General features: G+C 42.9%; 1 protein-coding gene and 1 long non-coding RNA gene across 6 annotated transcripts in view; one reads left to right on the top strand and one right to left on the bottom strand.

The window, feature by feature from the left end:
• TRAPPC11 (trafficking protein particle complex subunit 11) overlaps positions 1-12,820 on the top strand; it is a 59,317-nt gene extending 46,497 nt beyond the window's left edge. For all 4 annotated transcript variants that reach the window (XM_053257668.1, XM_053257667.1, XM_053257666.1 and 1 more), the window contains exons 27-31: positions 5,454-5,565; positions 6,495-6,586; positions 7,897-8,030; positions 8,592-8,759; positions 11,156-12,820. In XM_053257668.1, the coding sequence (XP_053113643.1) occupies positions 5,454-5,565; positions 6,495-6,586; positions 7,897-8,030; positions 8,592-8,759; positions 11,156-11,200 (551 nt within the window). In that variant the 3' untranslated portion in view covers positions 11,201-12,820. The remainder of the gene's footprint in view (positions 1-5,453; positions 5,566-6,494; positions 6,587-7,896; positions 8,031-8,591; positions 8,760-11,155) is intronic.
• Positions 1-16,041, bottom strand: part of LOC128328078 (uncharacterized) — a 60,020-nt gene that overhangs the window by 16,444 nt on the left and 27,535 nt on the right. The window lies entirely within an intron of this gene.

Here is a 16,041-nt window from a genome sequence, read left to right on the forward strand (position 1 = left end):
ACAGCTCCGAAACAGTATCGAGCCCTCCAAGACCGTCAAAGCGCCACGGCGTCGATAAGTCATTGACACTGCCTGAGAAGCGCCAATGTCTTCTTGACCTGACAGCGGGGTGGGGGGGGACACCATCCCCCACTGGTCTTCAGGAGTGTCCATTGATGGCGGTTCAACAACCAGCATGAGGGCAAGATCTCTTTCTCCAGCATCAACCCCTATATCTTCGTTTGCACCTTCAACGCCAATGGCACAGCATCTGATTCTACCGACATCTACTCTCCACACACCATTAGTTTCGATGTTGAAGCAGGTGACTCTGAGCCTTCAAGCACCCTTACTGGTCTTTGAGACTGATGACGATGAGGATTCAACTGGTGGTGTTGAAACCAGACTTGATCCTGTTACGACATGCACGATTCTATCCATTTTGGACTTGTCTTCAAGCACCCTGTTGATGTCCACCTTCAAATCTACCGCACATACTCAAACAGCCGTCTCAGCTTTGCCTAGTGGTTTGACTTCAGAACACTATGGCTCCTCTGATTTTGAATTCGACACAGAGGGAGAGGAATCTTTTGTGGAGCCCCCTACAGATGTGGCCCCATCAACCTATGTTTCACCAAATGAAGTAGTAAAATCATACCACCAACATGTCCGTGCTATGGCAGAGGCATTGGGCCTTGATTTGTGCTCTGAATTACAGAAAATCGACGACCCAGTCTGCAATTTCATGCTAAAAACTCAAAGCACAGCTCTGGTGGCATTGCCAATGCTCCTTGTTATCATTAGGGCAGCAAAGTGCACATGGGAGGTTCTCCACACTTCAACCCCCACATCAAAGCGCCTTGAGAGCTTGTATAGAATACAAGAAAAGGACAATATGTATCTTTTAAAGCACCCAGCACCCAATTCCCTAGTGATTGATTGTGCAACCACCTCCAAAGCTGGAAAACAACATGTGGTTCCACCTGAGAAGGAGGGTAGGAAGTTGGATTTGTTGGGTTGCAAGATCTACTTGACCTCCTGCTTGTCCATCAAGGTGGCAAACTACACTACTTGCACAGCCAAGTATTCATAGTATCTGGGAAAATTTGCAATCAGACTTGGAATCCATTACTCCTGAAGACTTCAAACGTAAGTTCCACCAGATTCTTGAATGCTCAGCAGAACTGACTAGACAACAGTTAAGCATAGCCAAACATCTGGCAGAGTCAGAATCCAGGTCTCTGACTGCTGCCGTGACCTTGCTCAAACATGCCTGGTTGTGTTCGACTAACCTCCAAACAGGCATGAAGGACAAGATTGAAGGGCTCCCATTCAGTGGCTCTGGTCTCTTCAGTGAATCGACAGATAGTACCATGGAGCAAATGAAAAAATCAAAATTTACGGCTAAGACTTTCATGACTCAGCCAACGACTTCAACCAGTGCACCAAGATACCGCACTTGATATTTGAAATGCCCGTCCTACTGCCAACAAGATCACCTGGACTTTGGATGGCAATACAACCCTTACCAAAAATGGAATTTCTCCAGCAAGGCCAAACAGACGCAATCCCGTGCGACCAAGACATCAGATGCCCAGAAGAGTCTTTGAGAATTAAGCCCATCCACTGGTGCCACTCTCCTCCCCATTTCCACCTGCAGAGGCCCCAACATCTCAGCAAACAGAACACACTAACTATCCGTATCTGCCATCTCCTTCCATCAGATTGGCAAACCATGCCCCCACATGGCACCATATAACATCAGGCCACTGGGTCTTGAAGATCATATCTTCAGGATACACCATAGAATTCAGGCAGACACCATGGTTTACGGGAATGAGATTCACCCTTCTGTCTGTCACTTTGCAGGAGGAAGTGAAAGAACTGTTGGAGAAGAAGGCAATCACTCTGGTGCGATGGACGGCCAGGCGGGATGGGTTCTACTCCTGCTGCTTTCAAATTCCTAAGCCAGATGGGGGTTTATGCCCCATTATGGACCTGTGCCACCTGAACAAGTTAATATGCGTCAGGAAATTTCAGATGATTGCGTTGCAACAAATATTACCACTTCTCTAGGGGTAGAAGTGGCTTGCAATGCTGGATCTCAAAGATCCCTATTTCCGTGTCAGCATCAGATTGGATCACAGGAAGTACCTACAGTTTATTGTAGGCTGCCAAGTATACCAATACAATGTCTTGTCCTTCAGACTGTCCACTGCCCCGAGGGTTTTCACCAAGTGCATGGCAGTGGTGATTGCCCATTGAGGACACACGGCATCTCCATTTATCCCTATTTAGACAACTGGCTCCTGACATCCAAGCACAAAAGCGAGTTACTTTTGCAGATCCAGTATGTGCTGATCCTTCTCCAAGACCTCAGCACCCAGGTCAACTGGAAGAAATCTCATTTGGAACCAGTTCCAGTCATCACCTATATAGGGGCCGTGTTGGACACAACAAACCAAAGAGCATTCTTACCAGAGGAATGTTACCTCTGTATTCGAAACCTAGTGAATCACTATCAAGAACAACCTTTGCAACCAGCACAGTCCGTCCGATGACGCCTAGGCCTGATGGCTTCTTGCAATGCAGTGATCCAGTATGCTCAGCTGAATATGCAGAAACTCCTATTGTGGTTTCTATCGCTATTCCACCCAGTCATGGACAGCCAGCGGAAGCACCTGCTTCTCCCACCATAGATTCTGAGATCACTGTCACGGTGGTCAGACCGCAGGAACCTTCTAGAAGGCATTCCTTTCCAAACTACATTACCATCTGTCTGGATCACAACAGATGCCTCCCTTCTAGGCTGGGGGGCACACTGCGAAGGTCACCAAATTCAGGGAAAGTGGACAAAGCAGTCGAGTTGCCTACACATCAACTTCCTGAAGCTCCTTGCTGTTTTTCAGGAACTTTGGGTGTTCTTGCCTCTCATACAGGGCAGGACTGACCAGATACACCTCGACGAAGAGAAGAGAGCTGGTCTTGTGGTAGCAAGCATGACTTGTTCCCTTAAGCTAAGTAGGATCCACCCTGGTTGCATACGAAAGAGAGACTAGAAGTGTGAGGACTGTAAGATATTCCCCTTAGGGGATGGAGCCGCTCTGGGAAGAGCATCTAGGCTCCAAGTTCCTTCCCTGGCATCTCCAAGATAGGGCTGAGAGAGATTCCTGCCTGCAACCTTGGAGAAGCCACTGCCAGTCTGTGTAGACAATACTGAGCGAGATGGACCTATGGTCTGACTCAGTATATGGCAGCTTCCTATGTTCCTATGACAATATGACAGCTCAGACCTATATCAGCTGCCAGGGTGGGACTGTGTCTCACATGTTATGCACTCTCAGCTATGGCACTGGTGCATCCGACACCATGTTTCGCCAGTGGCAGTTCACATCAAGGGCCTAGAGAATGTCTTGGCAGACGATCTGAGCTGTGTATTCCTCCATGAACAGCAACACAAGTGGGAACTCAACTCAGAGTACATAGTTCCCCTGTTCCATCACTGGATGCAGCCTACAATAGACCTGTTCACGACCAAAAACACAAAATGTGACCGCTTCTGTTCCAGCGCAGGGCACAATTGCCTGTCCTTGGAAGATGCCTTTCAATTAGACTGGTCGAGGGAGACACCTTACATGTTCCCACCACTACCACTGAGCCAGGGTTGTGGCTCATCTCCTGTCTGAACCGACGACATGCATCCTTGTGATGCCGTGGTGGCTAAGGCAACCTTGGTTTCTACAAGTATGCAAACTGTCAAAAAATCAATACCACCATCTACCACAGGTACTAGATCTCTTCTCCCAGGATGACGGGCTCATCAACACCCTTCGTCTGACTGCCTGGCGAATAAGCTTCTAGACAAGATTCTGCTAAATCAGCGGAAACCCTCTACTAGACAGAATTACCTGGGAAAGTGGCTCATGTTTAAGGCGTATGCCAGGACCCAAGGTTTTCTGTGAAGACATGGTTCTCTTTGGGATGCGTTCCTTTGTCTGTCCAAGTTGAAGTCACGGGGCTTGACTAATGTTTCACTGAAAGTCCATTTAGCTGTCCTCTCCTCGAAACACCCGGGATACGAAGGCAGGACCTTGTTCTCACACCCGCAGTGCAAGGCTTTTTTGAAAAGCCTCACTAACGTCTTCCCACCAATCAAGACTCCTGTGGAGCCCTGGAGCCTGTCTCTAGTACTTAAATCGCTAACGCAGGCTCCTTTTGAACCTATGGCTGCGTCATTCTTATGACTAGTCTCCCTTAAGACAGCCTTTCTGGTGGCAATCACCACAGCATGACGGGTGAGTGAGCTGAGAGGTCTATGAATAGACTCACCATACACAAGATTTTACGCAGATAAGGTCCTCATGCATTTGGACCCACCCTTTCTTCCAAAGGTTGTCTCGGAATTCCACCTGGACCAGGACATTGTCCTCCCAACCTTTTTTAGATGGCCTTCAACCAACCTGGAATGTGCCATGCACTCCCTAGATGTGCATCGATCACTCCTGTACTACCTGGACCACACTAAGGGGTTCAGGGCTACACCATGTCTCTTTGTGGCCTACAAGGGCACTACCAAGGGCTCCTGTCTTTCCAGACAGCATCTGTCAAGGTGGCTAGTTGAGCTAATCATACTTACGTACCAGCTCCAGAAAAAGTCTCCACCAGAAGCCATCAAGGCCCACTCCACTCGGGTTTATGCTTCCTTGGCAGCACACCTCTCGGGGGTCATGTTCCTGGACATATGTAAGGCAGCAACATGGTCCTCAGAGATGCCTTTTATTAAGCACTATGCCAAAGATGTGCGCTCTGCTGCAGAGGAGAGCTTCGGGAGAAGTGTACTTAAAAGGGTGTTGCAATAGCACTTCTGCACCCTCCTCCTTAGGGAGTTTGCTAATTGCCCATTCTTATGGATCTCGACGGATCTCGATCCAGATGAACAGCTTGCTCACCTGTAACTGATGATCTGGTAGAGATCCGTCGACATCCATAAGACCCTCCCGATCCACTCTTCTGCAGTAGTGCTCTGCTATGTGCATACTTGTGTGCTCACCACTGCTGTTGGTTCTATGTGTTAGCATTGCGAACTCACCTATTTGACTAATGATTGTCCTCCGGTGGTCGTCCTAGAATTGAGGAACGCAATGTCCAGCCACCCTTAAATAGCACGCTGCACACGTGGAGGCAGGGCTTGGGTGCCTCGACAAGCTGCGGCATGGCTACCGCGTGGTCACTGTGCAGGCGCAGAGCCCATTCTTATGGATATCAATGGATCTCTACCAGATCATCAGCTACAGGTGAGCAACCTATTTATTCTGCTGTATGTGTGTGTACTGTACACATTTTGGTCTTCTATACTTTATCCCCTCATGTATGTGCATTATATATACTATGATGTGTGTATGAAATAGATGTGCAGATGTGTTATGCCTCTAAGAAATTTTTTTAACTCTGACTGAACATGGCATTTTTGATAGTTGTTTTACAGACAAGTGAGAGTGCTAGTGAATGTTTTTGCCTTCGTTGTCCACCAGTTACCAGTGGTCAAAATGGAGTGGCTACTGGGTGTTATGTAATCTCCTGGAAGAGGTAAATATTACTGTCTGCTTCTTCAGATATCCCAAGGGCAGGTGTTTATATTTTTCTTCCATTTCTAATGGACATAATAGCATCACAATTTGAGCTTACCCACAAACTCCTCAAGCAAAACAAAAAAGCCTTGGCTGTCTGGTTTTCAGCCACTTCTCATACTCCTTTAAAGTCACTGGGATTAAAAGATGTAGTTAAAAAATAGGATGGTTCCACCTCAAGCGCACAGCTCCCAAACCTGGGTAGAACACTGTTTTTGATTGTGTGAATTTTCTCCCTGTGTATCCTTCGTCATCATCCTTTTGGGGTGTCTGTCATCTTGTCTCCTTATCTGTTTACCATTCTGTGATGAGCAGCCTCTGAGAACTGAGGTTAGGGGAACTATTCACAGTATTATTCCTGCCCATTTGAATTGTTAACTTGGGTATTGGGGAGTCATCAAAGCACCTCAGCTTCTGGGAACCCAATGTCTGTACTGCATGTGGTATGCATGGGGCCATAGCTAAGTGGTAGATCATCTGCTCTGCATTCAGATGGTCCCAGGTTCAATTCCTGACACCTCCAGGTAGGGATGGGGAAAAATGCTTCCTAAAACCTTGGAGAGTTGCTGCCAATCAGTGCAGATAATACTGATAGATAAGACAGCTTCCTTTATTCCTGTGTTCACACCCTGCATATGTCTTGTGCTGTTTGGGCAGACCTGCAGGTTTCGAAGCTATATCAGTATTCCTCTTATACAGACAGGTTTGTTGAATTCAGTGCTGTCTGTCACCTTAGTCCTATGTGTTCCAGTTATTTCACCTCTGACATGCTGATCTTTGTGCAACTGTTTCTTCTTTAAACTGTGAAAATGGATAGTTTTTTCTGCTGATATTTTTGTGGTGAACTTGATGGTGCTAAAATTGTGTGTGTCTCTCTCCTTTTTTTAGGAGCTCAGCTGTGAATAGCATACCTATTGTTAAGACTGTGATCACACTTCCCCATGTGATTGCAGAAAGTATTCCTCTCCATGTCAATGCAGGTAATGTTAATGTATGCATAAAGTTGCACCCCGCCCAGGAGCCTGCATTTATAAAACTCAAACTTGATGTAATACAAAAAATTGATACTGGGAGAATATAATTCATATTTTTCATTATTGATGCCATTCAGGGACTAGAGGACATATTTTTTACATTTATATCTCATCCAGAGAGCATAGGGTAGCTTACTTAGGATAGGTTGAGAGAATGAGTGGACACAGATCACCTAGAAAGCTTTGAGGAGGATATTTAGCAAGGATTTTAACCCAGCACTCCCTGGTTCCAGGTCCAGCTTGCTACCTAGAGCACAGTGCTTTTTGTTAATGACCCCTCAGTGTCTTAATCCTGAATGGCATCCCAGAGACGTCTTGTAGTACTTGTTGTCTGTGGCTCTTCTTGACCACTAGGGTTGCCAACTTTTCCTCTCTACAAGGGGTTCTTTGGTACATGGAGCTCTGTTTTGAACTTGATCTCTCAAATCTTTGATTTGTTTTTTGTTTGCTCTACTAGTCAATGGCTGACATGTGGATGGTGCAGAAAGAAAAGTGGGTGGTGCAGATCTGCCTGTTCAATTGCAGGGCTCTAATTCACATGGCGTCGCTACTGCAAAAGAGAGTTGTTCAAGTAGAGCTCACCCTTGTGAGTAACTGACTTGCGTTGGGAACAATGCCAGTAGTGTGTGATCTGTGATGGTGCAAGCATGTGCTATACTGGAACAGCCCTATTGCACAACAGTGCCGCCATATGTGAGTGAGTCCAGCAGAAGCAGGTCAACACCGCTTGCATTTCCCTGAGGAACATATCAACCATTGATACTGAAATGGCTTAAAGTACTCAGGTTTAGCAGGTTTGTGGATTGGTCGGCTAGACTCCTGACTTACATTGACGTTTTCCTGAAGTGGAATGTCTTAAAAGTCATTTTTGCTTTATAAAAACAAAACACTAAAATTGGCTTCCCCAATTCCATTTTCTTTAATCCATGCTATGATGCTCCACTTTTCCCTTTCACTTACTGCCAAGTGAGTGACACATGAATGGCAGATGGAATTTGCCTTGCAGCGCTTCAGCAACTCTGGCTGAAGAGAGAACTAATATTTTTCTTAGTCTTACTTTGTCATAATGTGTGCATGCTTACTCATGTTTCGATAACTTGCATGCTTATCAAAATATTTGGAAAAAGTAAACTACTTGGTTGGTCTTTGACACTGTTCAGAATTACATATCTCAGTCTTGCAAACTTGAATCAAAAGCAGCAAATGCCTTTTGCTGAAATGTAATTGTAAACTCTTTGTGCACTTTCTTTTTTAAGATCTGCCCTCATTTGGTCGAGTCAGAGAATCCTTGCCTGTAAAATATCACTTGCAGAATAAGACTAATTTAGTTCAAGATGTAGAAGTGTCAGTGGAACCCAGTGATGCCTTCATGTTTTCTGGTCTTAAACAGGTAGGGATTGACTGGGCTGATGCATATTTTACATTAGACTATTGAGTCTGTTCTGAATTCTTTTGGTACCTACTCTTCAGACAATTATAGGCATTTGTGTAATTATAGATAATCAAAAGCAATTAATTGTGTTGCTAGTTTGTCATTCAAAATCTGTGTCCACTCTCCATGTGAAACCATGAGCTGAGGAAAATTGCAACAAACTGTTTGTTGTTGTGAATCGATTATAGGGTTTCCTCACATTTGACCTTGTAAACAAATTGACTTAGCCACTACTGAGTAGAAAATGTAAATATTTAAAAGACACACTTAAATTGCAATTTACTAAAAGCCTGCACAATTCCAAACTAGTTTAGTTGAACTAGCAAGGCCAATGCTGAAGGGGCAGTGGGGTGGACAGAGAACTCCCCAAGTGACTCTTCCCTAAGGGGGAAAGAATCAGTAAAACATTTTACAAAAAATCTTAATTTACTGTAGTTAGACATAAATATATGTCTAACTTGTGGCTTGTGTCCAAAATAAGGAAGCACTCTGATTGGAGATCTTGTACTGTATTTTTAGATAAGATTGCGAATTCTTCCTGGTACTGAACAAGAAATGTTATACAACTTCTATCCTCTCATGGCTGGATATCAGCAACTACCATCTCTCAATATCAACCTGCTACGGTTTCCACATTTCACTAACCAGCTGCTTAGAAGATTTATACCAACACACATCTTTGTAAAGGTAAGATATAATAATGGCCACAAAACCATTCAGAGATCTTTGAGCATGTGTTTAATGTTTATATACCACTTTTCAGTAGTGATACCGAGGCAGATCCCAAGCAATATAAAACAAATGCTTCAGCCTAAGGCCAGTAATGAATCTGAATGTATACAGAAGGACCTTGATATTTGCGGGGGTTCTGTTCCACGGTTGTACTGTAGTAACAGAAACCACAACTATCAAGGCATTGACTGAATGGGAAGTTGGGGGTTAGGTTCCTGGATGCTGTGAAAATGAGGAAAAAATACCAGGTTTTGGCCAAAAAAAGGGGGGGGGGTTGCTCCTTACCACGCTTTGTTGCACCCTGTGTCATGATGTGTCCCTGAAATGCCCCCAAATCTCCCCCAAATAGCCATTTTTTGTTTTTATTTTTAAAATGGGAGCCAGAGATGCAAGTTTTGGGCAGTATAAAAATATTTTAAATAATAAATAAAATGGCGGCTGGAAATGACTTCAGTGATCATTTCTGGCCAGCTTCGACCTGCTGATATGTGAGGTCAACGTGCTTTTGTTTGTGTGTTTTCCGCATATGCCGAGGTTGAGTGTCCTTTACTCGACTGCAAATAATGAATCCGCAGATAATGAGGTCTATCTGTATTCAGCAGAAGATTAGTATAGACTTTTAGGTCTGTGCAGCATCTACCTAAAATTTAAGAAGATAGAAGCCTGTAATTTGGCCTACTGTTAAATAGGGTGGTTCTTGTTGACTGCATTCCAGTTTTTAAAAATTTTAAATTGGGCTTCTAAGAAAGCATTTTGAATTGAGGACACTGAAGTTATTTCACTGGAAGACCAGAATATCCATTCATTCCTGTGAAATGCAGTTTGGTGTTCAGGCTTTTCCTGGTTTCTCAGTGTTCCAAACTTAAATCAGGCAAACAGTAGCCTCTCTATATTGTAATTGGGTGATCTGAAAAGTGATAGTTGAAGTACAAGTGTATAGTATGTGTTTTGAGGTTATGAAGGAGCAAGATACTTATATACACTTGGAAATAACTGGAATTGGAAAGAGCCTAACAAAGTCAAGAGCATTTACTGCTTCTTTGGTTCCCTTCCCCACTGGTTTTGTTTAAATCTTCATATTTATTAAGTTGGTGTTACCACAGTGCTAGGAAGGGACCTGTCCATAGCCCAGGAAGAGACCTGTCCCGGCAGATTTAGTGGAGTCCTTGAAAAATGTGATGTGCCTTTTGTGAACAGTATAGTAAAAACTAACCTAATCCTCCCTTCATAGCAAAGAGGTTTTGCATTCTGCTTGATTGCACTATAGCTGAAAATGATGGGTGTTGCCCACGAACTTTGACAATCAATATGCCTTAAAGATCAGTCGCCTGCACTTGCTACTAGCTAGAGACATAAACCTGCTGCCCCAGGGAAAGAAACTGAGCATTCCTAGCTCTTGAGTTGTAATCTTTTCTTGGCTGTGCTCATGCACATTGTTCCATGAACTTCTCTTTTAAAAATTACAAAAACTACCCCTTTCCTCAAGGACCTCACTTCAGTCCTTCTCTGCTCCAAAGACTATAAAAATGTAAATACTTACACCACATAATAATCCTTCAGCATGGTAGTATGTCATGTGAACTCTTCATCATAAGCATTTTTGATGGTGCATCAAGTTTAAGGATTGGGGTGTGGGTGGAAGTCACACAACAGGAGAGAGGATTAGAGAAAGACAACTAAGAACAGTGACTGTGCTTTTCTAAGGAAATGTACTCTTGCAAAGTTTGTGCAGTATCTGCAGAGACCTTTAGATTGGTTTTAGATGCTCACACAACTATTGTAAATTCATTCTAACCAATTGCATAAAATTGTTACTGTTATGGTAACAGTCTTCCTGACTCTCTCTCTCTCTCTCTTTTTTTTTTTTTAGAAGCTGGATGGGAGGGGATTCTTGCTTATACTGTAAAGTTACTGTTTATGTGGCAAATTTTATTCAAACACACACAATCCTTGTGTGAACTAAAGTTGTATTCCTGTACATGAAAACTTGCTATTTTCTGTTTTGTATTTCCAGCAATAAGTGAATGTAATAGAGATGCAGGACTAACATTACCATAGTAATTTGAACTTCACAGTATCCTTGTAGTCCAAGCCTAAGCATGTTGATTAAAGAAGCCTTACCAATCTCAAAGGGCCTTTTCCCCAAATAAGTATGCTTAAGATTGTCTAAGATTTTAATTGTGGTAGGGTTAATATAGTCATGACTCATATATGCATGCAACTTACAACTTAAGACTGGGTGAATTCTACAGTACATTAAATACTGTGTAGGTCATGTATTATAGCAATGTAGAGATTTGTAGATTAAACTTTACAAGTTTATTAAACTTGTGTGTGTGTTCTCTCTCAAGCCACAGGGCCGCCAAGCAGATGATGCTTCTATTGCCGCTGCATAACTGAGGATCCATGCACTAAAGGGAAACCGAATTTTGCACAGACTACATAGAACTCCACTCCTATCATAATAGCTTTGCTCAAGCTAAATGTAAAACTTTATTTTTAGATTGGTAACAGCTACCCGAAAACTAATGGATTAACAAAGTCTCTTTGTGGACTTGATGCTAACAAATAAATACACAGGGAAAAAGTCAGTGCTCTTATTTAACATAATTGGTCTTTTCTTTTGACTTCCTGAAAGTTTAAGTAGAAGTGTTATTTATTACGTATATGGAATATTTTGGCAATGTGGATTAAGTTTAACTCTGCCAAAAAGAAGAAAATTTCATTCAGTCTTCCCAAATGTTGTCTTGATGTGCAATGTCTGGCTTTTGTTGCAATAACTGTATTTTTCTCATATTTTATAGGATTTACATGTCTGCTGTTTATAGATCCTTATGTTTGTGCCCTTCTGTATGTCAAGTAAAGAACAGGATACAGTTATATCCTTATTGTCTTGCAGGCTGTGGATACCTTACAGCACATGATGGATAATTCCAGATGTTGAATGAACAAGTGTAATTTGCAGTAATACCTGGAAATACTTGAGGCACATACTGGCCTCTAGTAATGCCGTGTTAGCTGTTGTAAAATTCCTGTGGGCTTCCCCTTTTCTGTAGCAAGAGACAAAGATGCCAGCAAGGTGGGGGCGGAAGGGACACCACAGAAGTGAGGAAGTTACTAAGAGGAATTTTTGTCATAGTATAACCCTGAGCAAATCCAGGCTTCTTTGGACCCATCCGTTCTTCAGTGCTGTCATGTCACTGATAGTCTTTATCAGAGAAGAACCGCAAATAATAGGGGATAGTATAGCACAGGTTCTTTTTAAGGAACCCATGTGTGGCTCCTTTGACTGATCATCCTTACAAAACTGCCTCATAATTCCATTGCCATGGAGGCCTCTCCCACAGAATGATAAGCCTTTGGAGACAAGCTGAAGCTTTTGGCTAATACGTACACGTATAAAAACATGCATTTACAAACCCTTCAGGTGAGACATGACAAGCCAGTTCTCTCTCTCTCTCTCTCTCTCTCTCTCTCTCTCTCTCTCTCTCTCTCTCTCTCTCTCTCTCACACACACACACACACACACACACACACACACACACACACACACACACACACACACACACTCTTAGGTTTTTCTATACCCAGTGGGAGACTCTCCCCATGATTGGGAACATGGGGCACCCCAGCATTCCTGGTCATGGAGATACTTTCCTGGTTGATGCAGTATTTGTCACTACAGACTAATGCTGTATTCATAGACAGTACCCACTGAATCTGTCAGTGTGGGGGCAGGGCTTGTTGCACATTGCTGTGGGTGTTGTAAATTGGAATCCCTTTTAAGGAATAATCCCCTATGATGCAGCAGTTCTATCTGGTCTTAAAGAAAGGTGGCTGGATTAGCTAACAGTTCATCAGGTAATTCTACATATAGAATGTCAGTCAATTATCTAAGAGAAATTCAACCTATTGATGTTCATGTGAGCTGGTATTTAGAATTTCCACAGTAAATCATGTAAATAAATGCTGTTTTGTGAGATTTTCCATTGTTTAATAAATTAATTTAAGCTTTGGCTTCTGATCTCATTTCTCTTTTTAGAACAAAAGGAAGATCTTGATCTGTCTGGGAAGAATGATGAGGCAGGAGCAGTCCTGTCCTCCTGAATCAGACATTCTTATCTGCTTTGCTCCCAAAGTTGGTCTGAGTGGGGTGTGCTTCTGGGCAGCACTTGCTGTTCTGTCCCACTCCGAGATAGCCAGAGATAACACTGACATTGGCAGGGTCGGGGTCATATCCATCATGGCCCCCTCTTGTGAAAATTATAAATGCCTGAAAATATATACTTATTGGTGCAAACATTTAGAACGATTGTAGCTAATTTTGTACTGAGATTGTTGTGTTACTTGTACTAATAACCGTGAGCATGAGAACTGGCACAGACCCTGTGTGGACTTCAGATGTTGGATACACTGATTCAGGACGCCTGGCACAAAATCACTCCTGTTGTGGGATGGGAAGGGGAGAGGTATGCAGCCATTTGGCTGTGAACTAAGTATCGACAGTATTGTGAGAAACTATGCCCAGTCAGGTTTGTGTTTGGCGATGCGGAAGGGAAAAGAATGAAAGCAGAAGAAAAAGAAATAACTTTCTATGGCCTCAAGGATACAGAAGAACTCATTTGATGAAAATGTGAATAGAAACCTGTATGTATGTGTGTGCGTGCGCACACACGCGCGCACACACACACACACACACACACACACACACACACAAAACCCAGATACCAGATTAAGGAAAGAACAATAAGTTCTAACAAAGCAGCCTTGCTATTTTTTTCCTGCCAGTTGTACAAGCTAAAAGCAAAGCTTGTAAAAAGTAAACTGACCAGTTCTTGCAGCAAGATCTGTCTAGCTTGTGTCCAAACTTGAAGTTTAAAAGCTTTTGCAAGAGTTTAGTTGCAATGTCTTGAGCATGACAAGATAAATGTAGTGAGAATACTAACTTGTTTGCTTCTGGTGGCTTAGACGATTTTTTGAACAAAGCTCACAAGGACAGGACCTTCTCAGTTGTAGCATGTGGACTCTGGATCCACCTTGGGAACACTGTTCCCTCTAAGGCATGCACATGTGTGTGTGCTCACACATTTTCTGATGTCCGCTCAGTTCATTTTAGATTCCACTCAGGTTGAATCAAGAAGGCCCCGCTCTATATGCATGTGCACACCAGTGTTCTAATTTTTTTTCATCTGTGGAATGAATTTTGTTCTGGGAGGCAGTATCAAGGCAGTGTGTGCGCATGTGCATTCAAAATGGGCCCATCCTGATTCAACCTGAGCGGGATCTAAAATAAACTGAGTGGACATCAAAAAACATGTGAGCACACACACATGCGCACACCTTAGAGGGAACACTGGTGCACACACACTGCCTTGATACTTCCGCCCAGAACAAAAAAAATTAGAATGCTGCTTGAGAAGTGAATTGGCATTTTTCCTCTTAAATTTTTGAAGGTTAATATAGACAGTCATGTTTAGATGGGCCTAGTTTTAGTTTAATTTGTTCCTCCTAAATAGTTTTTTATTTGATCCTCCTGCTGATTGTGTTCTTACTGTATTTTTGCGGCTCTTTTTAATTATGTTTTATTACACACCTAATCAATATGACTAGGTGTGTGCCCTTCGGGACGCCCACTGGTTAAAAAGAGTGATACATTTTAATATCAAATTATGGTCATGCTATCTGGTAAAATATATTCACAGTGATTCTTTGCAGGTCTGACTCTACAGATTTTTCAGGTGAGGACCACTGAGCAGCACTCTGGCTTAATATGCCAAATCCAGGACATCAAGCAAGATGGCATTGAACAATATATTGATTCAATGAATATTTATATACCATTTTTCAACAAAGTTCCCAAAGTGGTTTACATAGCAATAAATAAAATAGCTCCCTGTCCCCAAAGGGCTCACAATCGAAATAACAATTATAATAAATAATAATAAAGATAAGACACCAGCAACAGGCACTGGAGAGATGCTGTGTTGGGGATGGATAGTTGCTCTGCCCCTGCTAAATAGAATCACCACTTTAAAAAGGTGCCTCTTTGCTCGGTTAGCAGGGGCCAACATAAACTCCTACTTCCCTTCACCCATCTATGCTTTACTTCAGCTTATTCTGATTGTTCTTGAGTTGCCCTTCCTTTGCTTTTCCTCTTGAACCTTGCCACTGGGGCCTTGGCAGGAGATTAATCTGACATAGCATTTAATAACAGACAGTAACCTTTGAATAGTGTGCTTATAATTAACATAGGTAACCCAGCCAAAGAGACATGCTAAGCATTATTTACTACTGTGACTATTATAGCCCAAGATACCCTATACATTGTTAAAGCTAAATTGAAGCATACATAAAAGTTGTATTGTAACTCATGTTCAGGAGAACCTTTTTATTTTGGTAAGCAGCGATGCAACCAGGGAAATGGCAGAATTTTCTCCCTAGTCCTTTTAATAGCACTTATATTTATATACCGCTTTATAGCCGGAGCTCTCTAAGCGGTTTACAATGATTTAGCATATTGCCCCCAACATTCTGGGTACTCATTTTACCGACCTCGGAAGGATGGAAGGCTGAGTCAACCTTGAGACCCTGGTCAGGATCGAACTTGTAACCTTCTGGTTACAGGGCGGCAGTTTTACCACTGCGCCACCAGGGGCGCAGTGGTATACTCAGTGGTATACTTGTACTCAGCATAAGTATGGGCAGGCATAGGTGCTTGAATGCTGCTGGTGCTTTTTAACCCCTCTGGCTGGGCAATACAGCTACAATTCAAAGGGGGGGAACAGTGGTATGCATAAAAGTGAGTACTAGAAGAGCAGGAGAAAGAGAGCAGATGGGCTAGTAGCTAGTATTCTGAAAAAAATATGCTGCCTTCTGACAAAGTAGCTGAGTCTTTTCTATAAAGTCAAGTGTTGTTGCATTATTCTAAAAGCCTATATAATCCAGTGCAAGAAAAGCATCCCCCAAAGAACTGGTACTTACTTTAAAATCAGTAGGGTTTTATTGAGACAACTTTGGTAACAACCACCCTGTAGAGTCAGGCTACCCAGAATCTTTCATGGTTGGCTACGGGTGTCTGGAAAATCCTGAATAAAGCCTGGGTTGAACTCCTCCAGATTCTGGCATGTTGGAGCTATTAGAAAAACATGCAGTGGATTCCTAAACATTGCATCCAGCATCCTGTTTCCTACAGCAGCCAAACAGATACCTCTGGCAAGTCCACTAGTGCAGAGATGTT

This window comes from Hemicordylus capensis, chromosome 5, assembly GCF_027244095.1.
Source record: "Hemicordylus capensis ecotype Gifberg chromosome 5, rHemCap1.1.pri, whole genome shotgun sequence".
Taxonomy (NCBI): Eukaryota; Metazoa; Chordata; class Lepidosauria; order Squamata; family Cordylidae; genus Hemicordylus; species Hemicordylus capensis.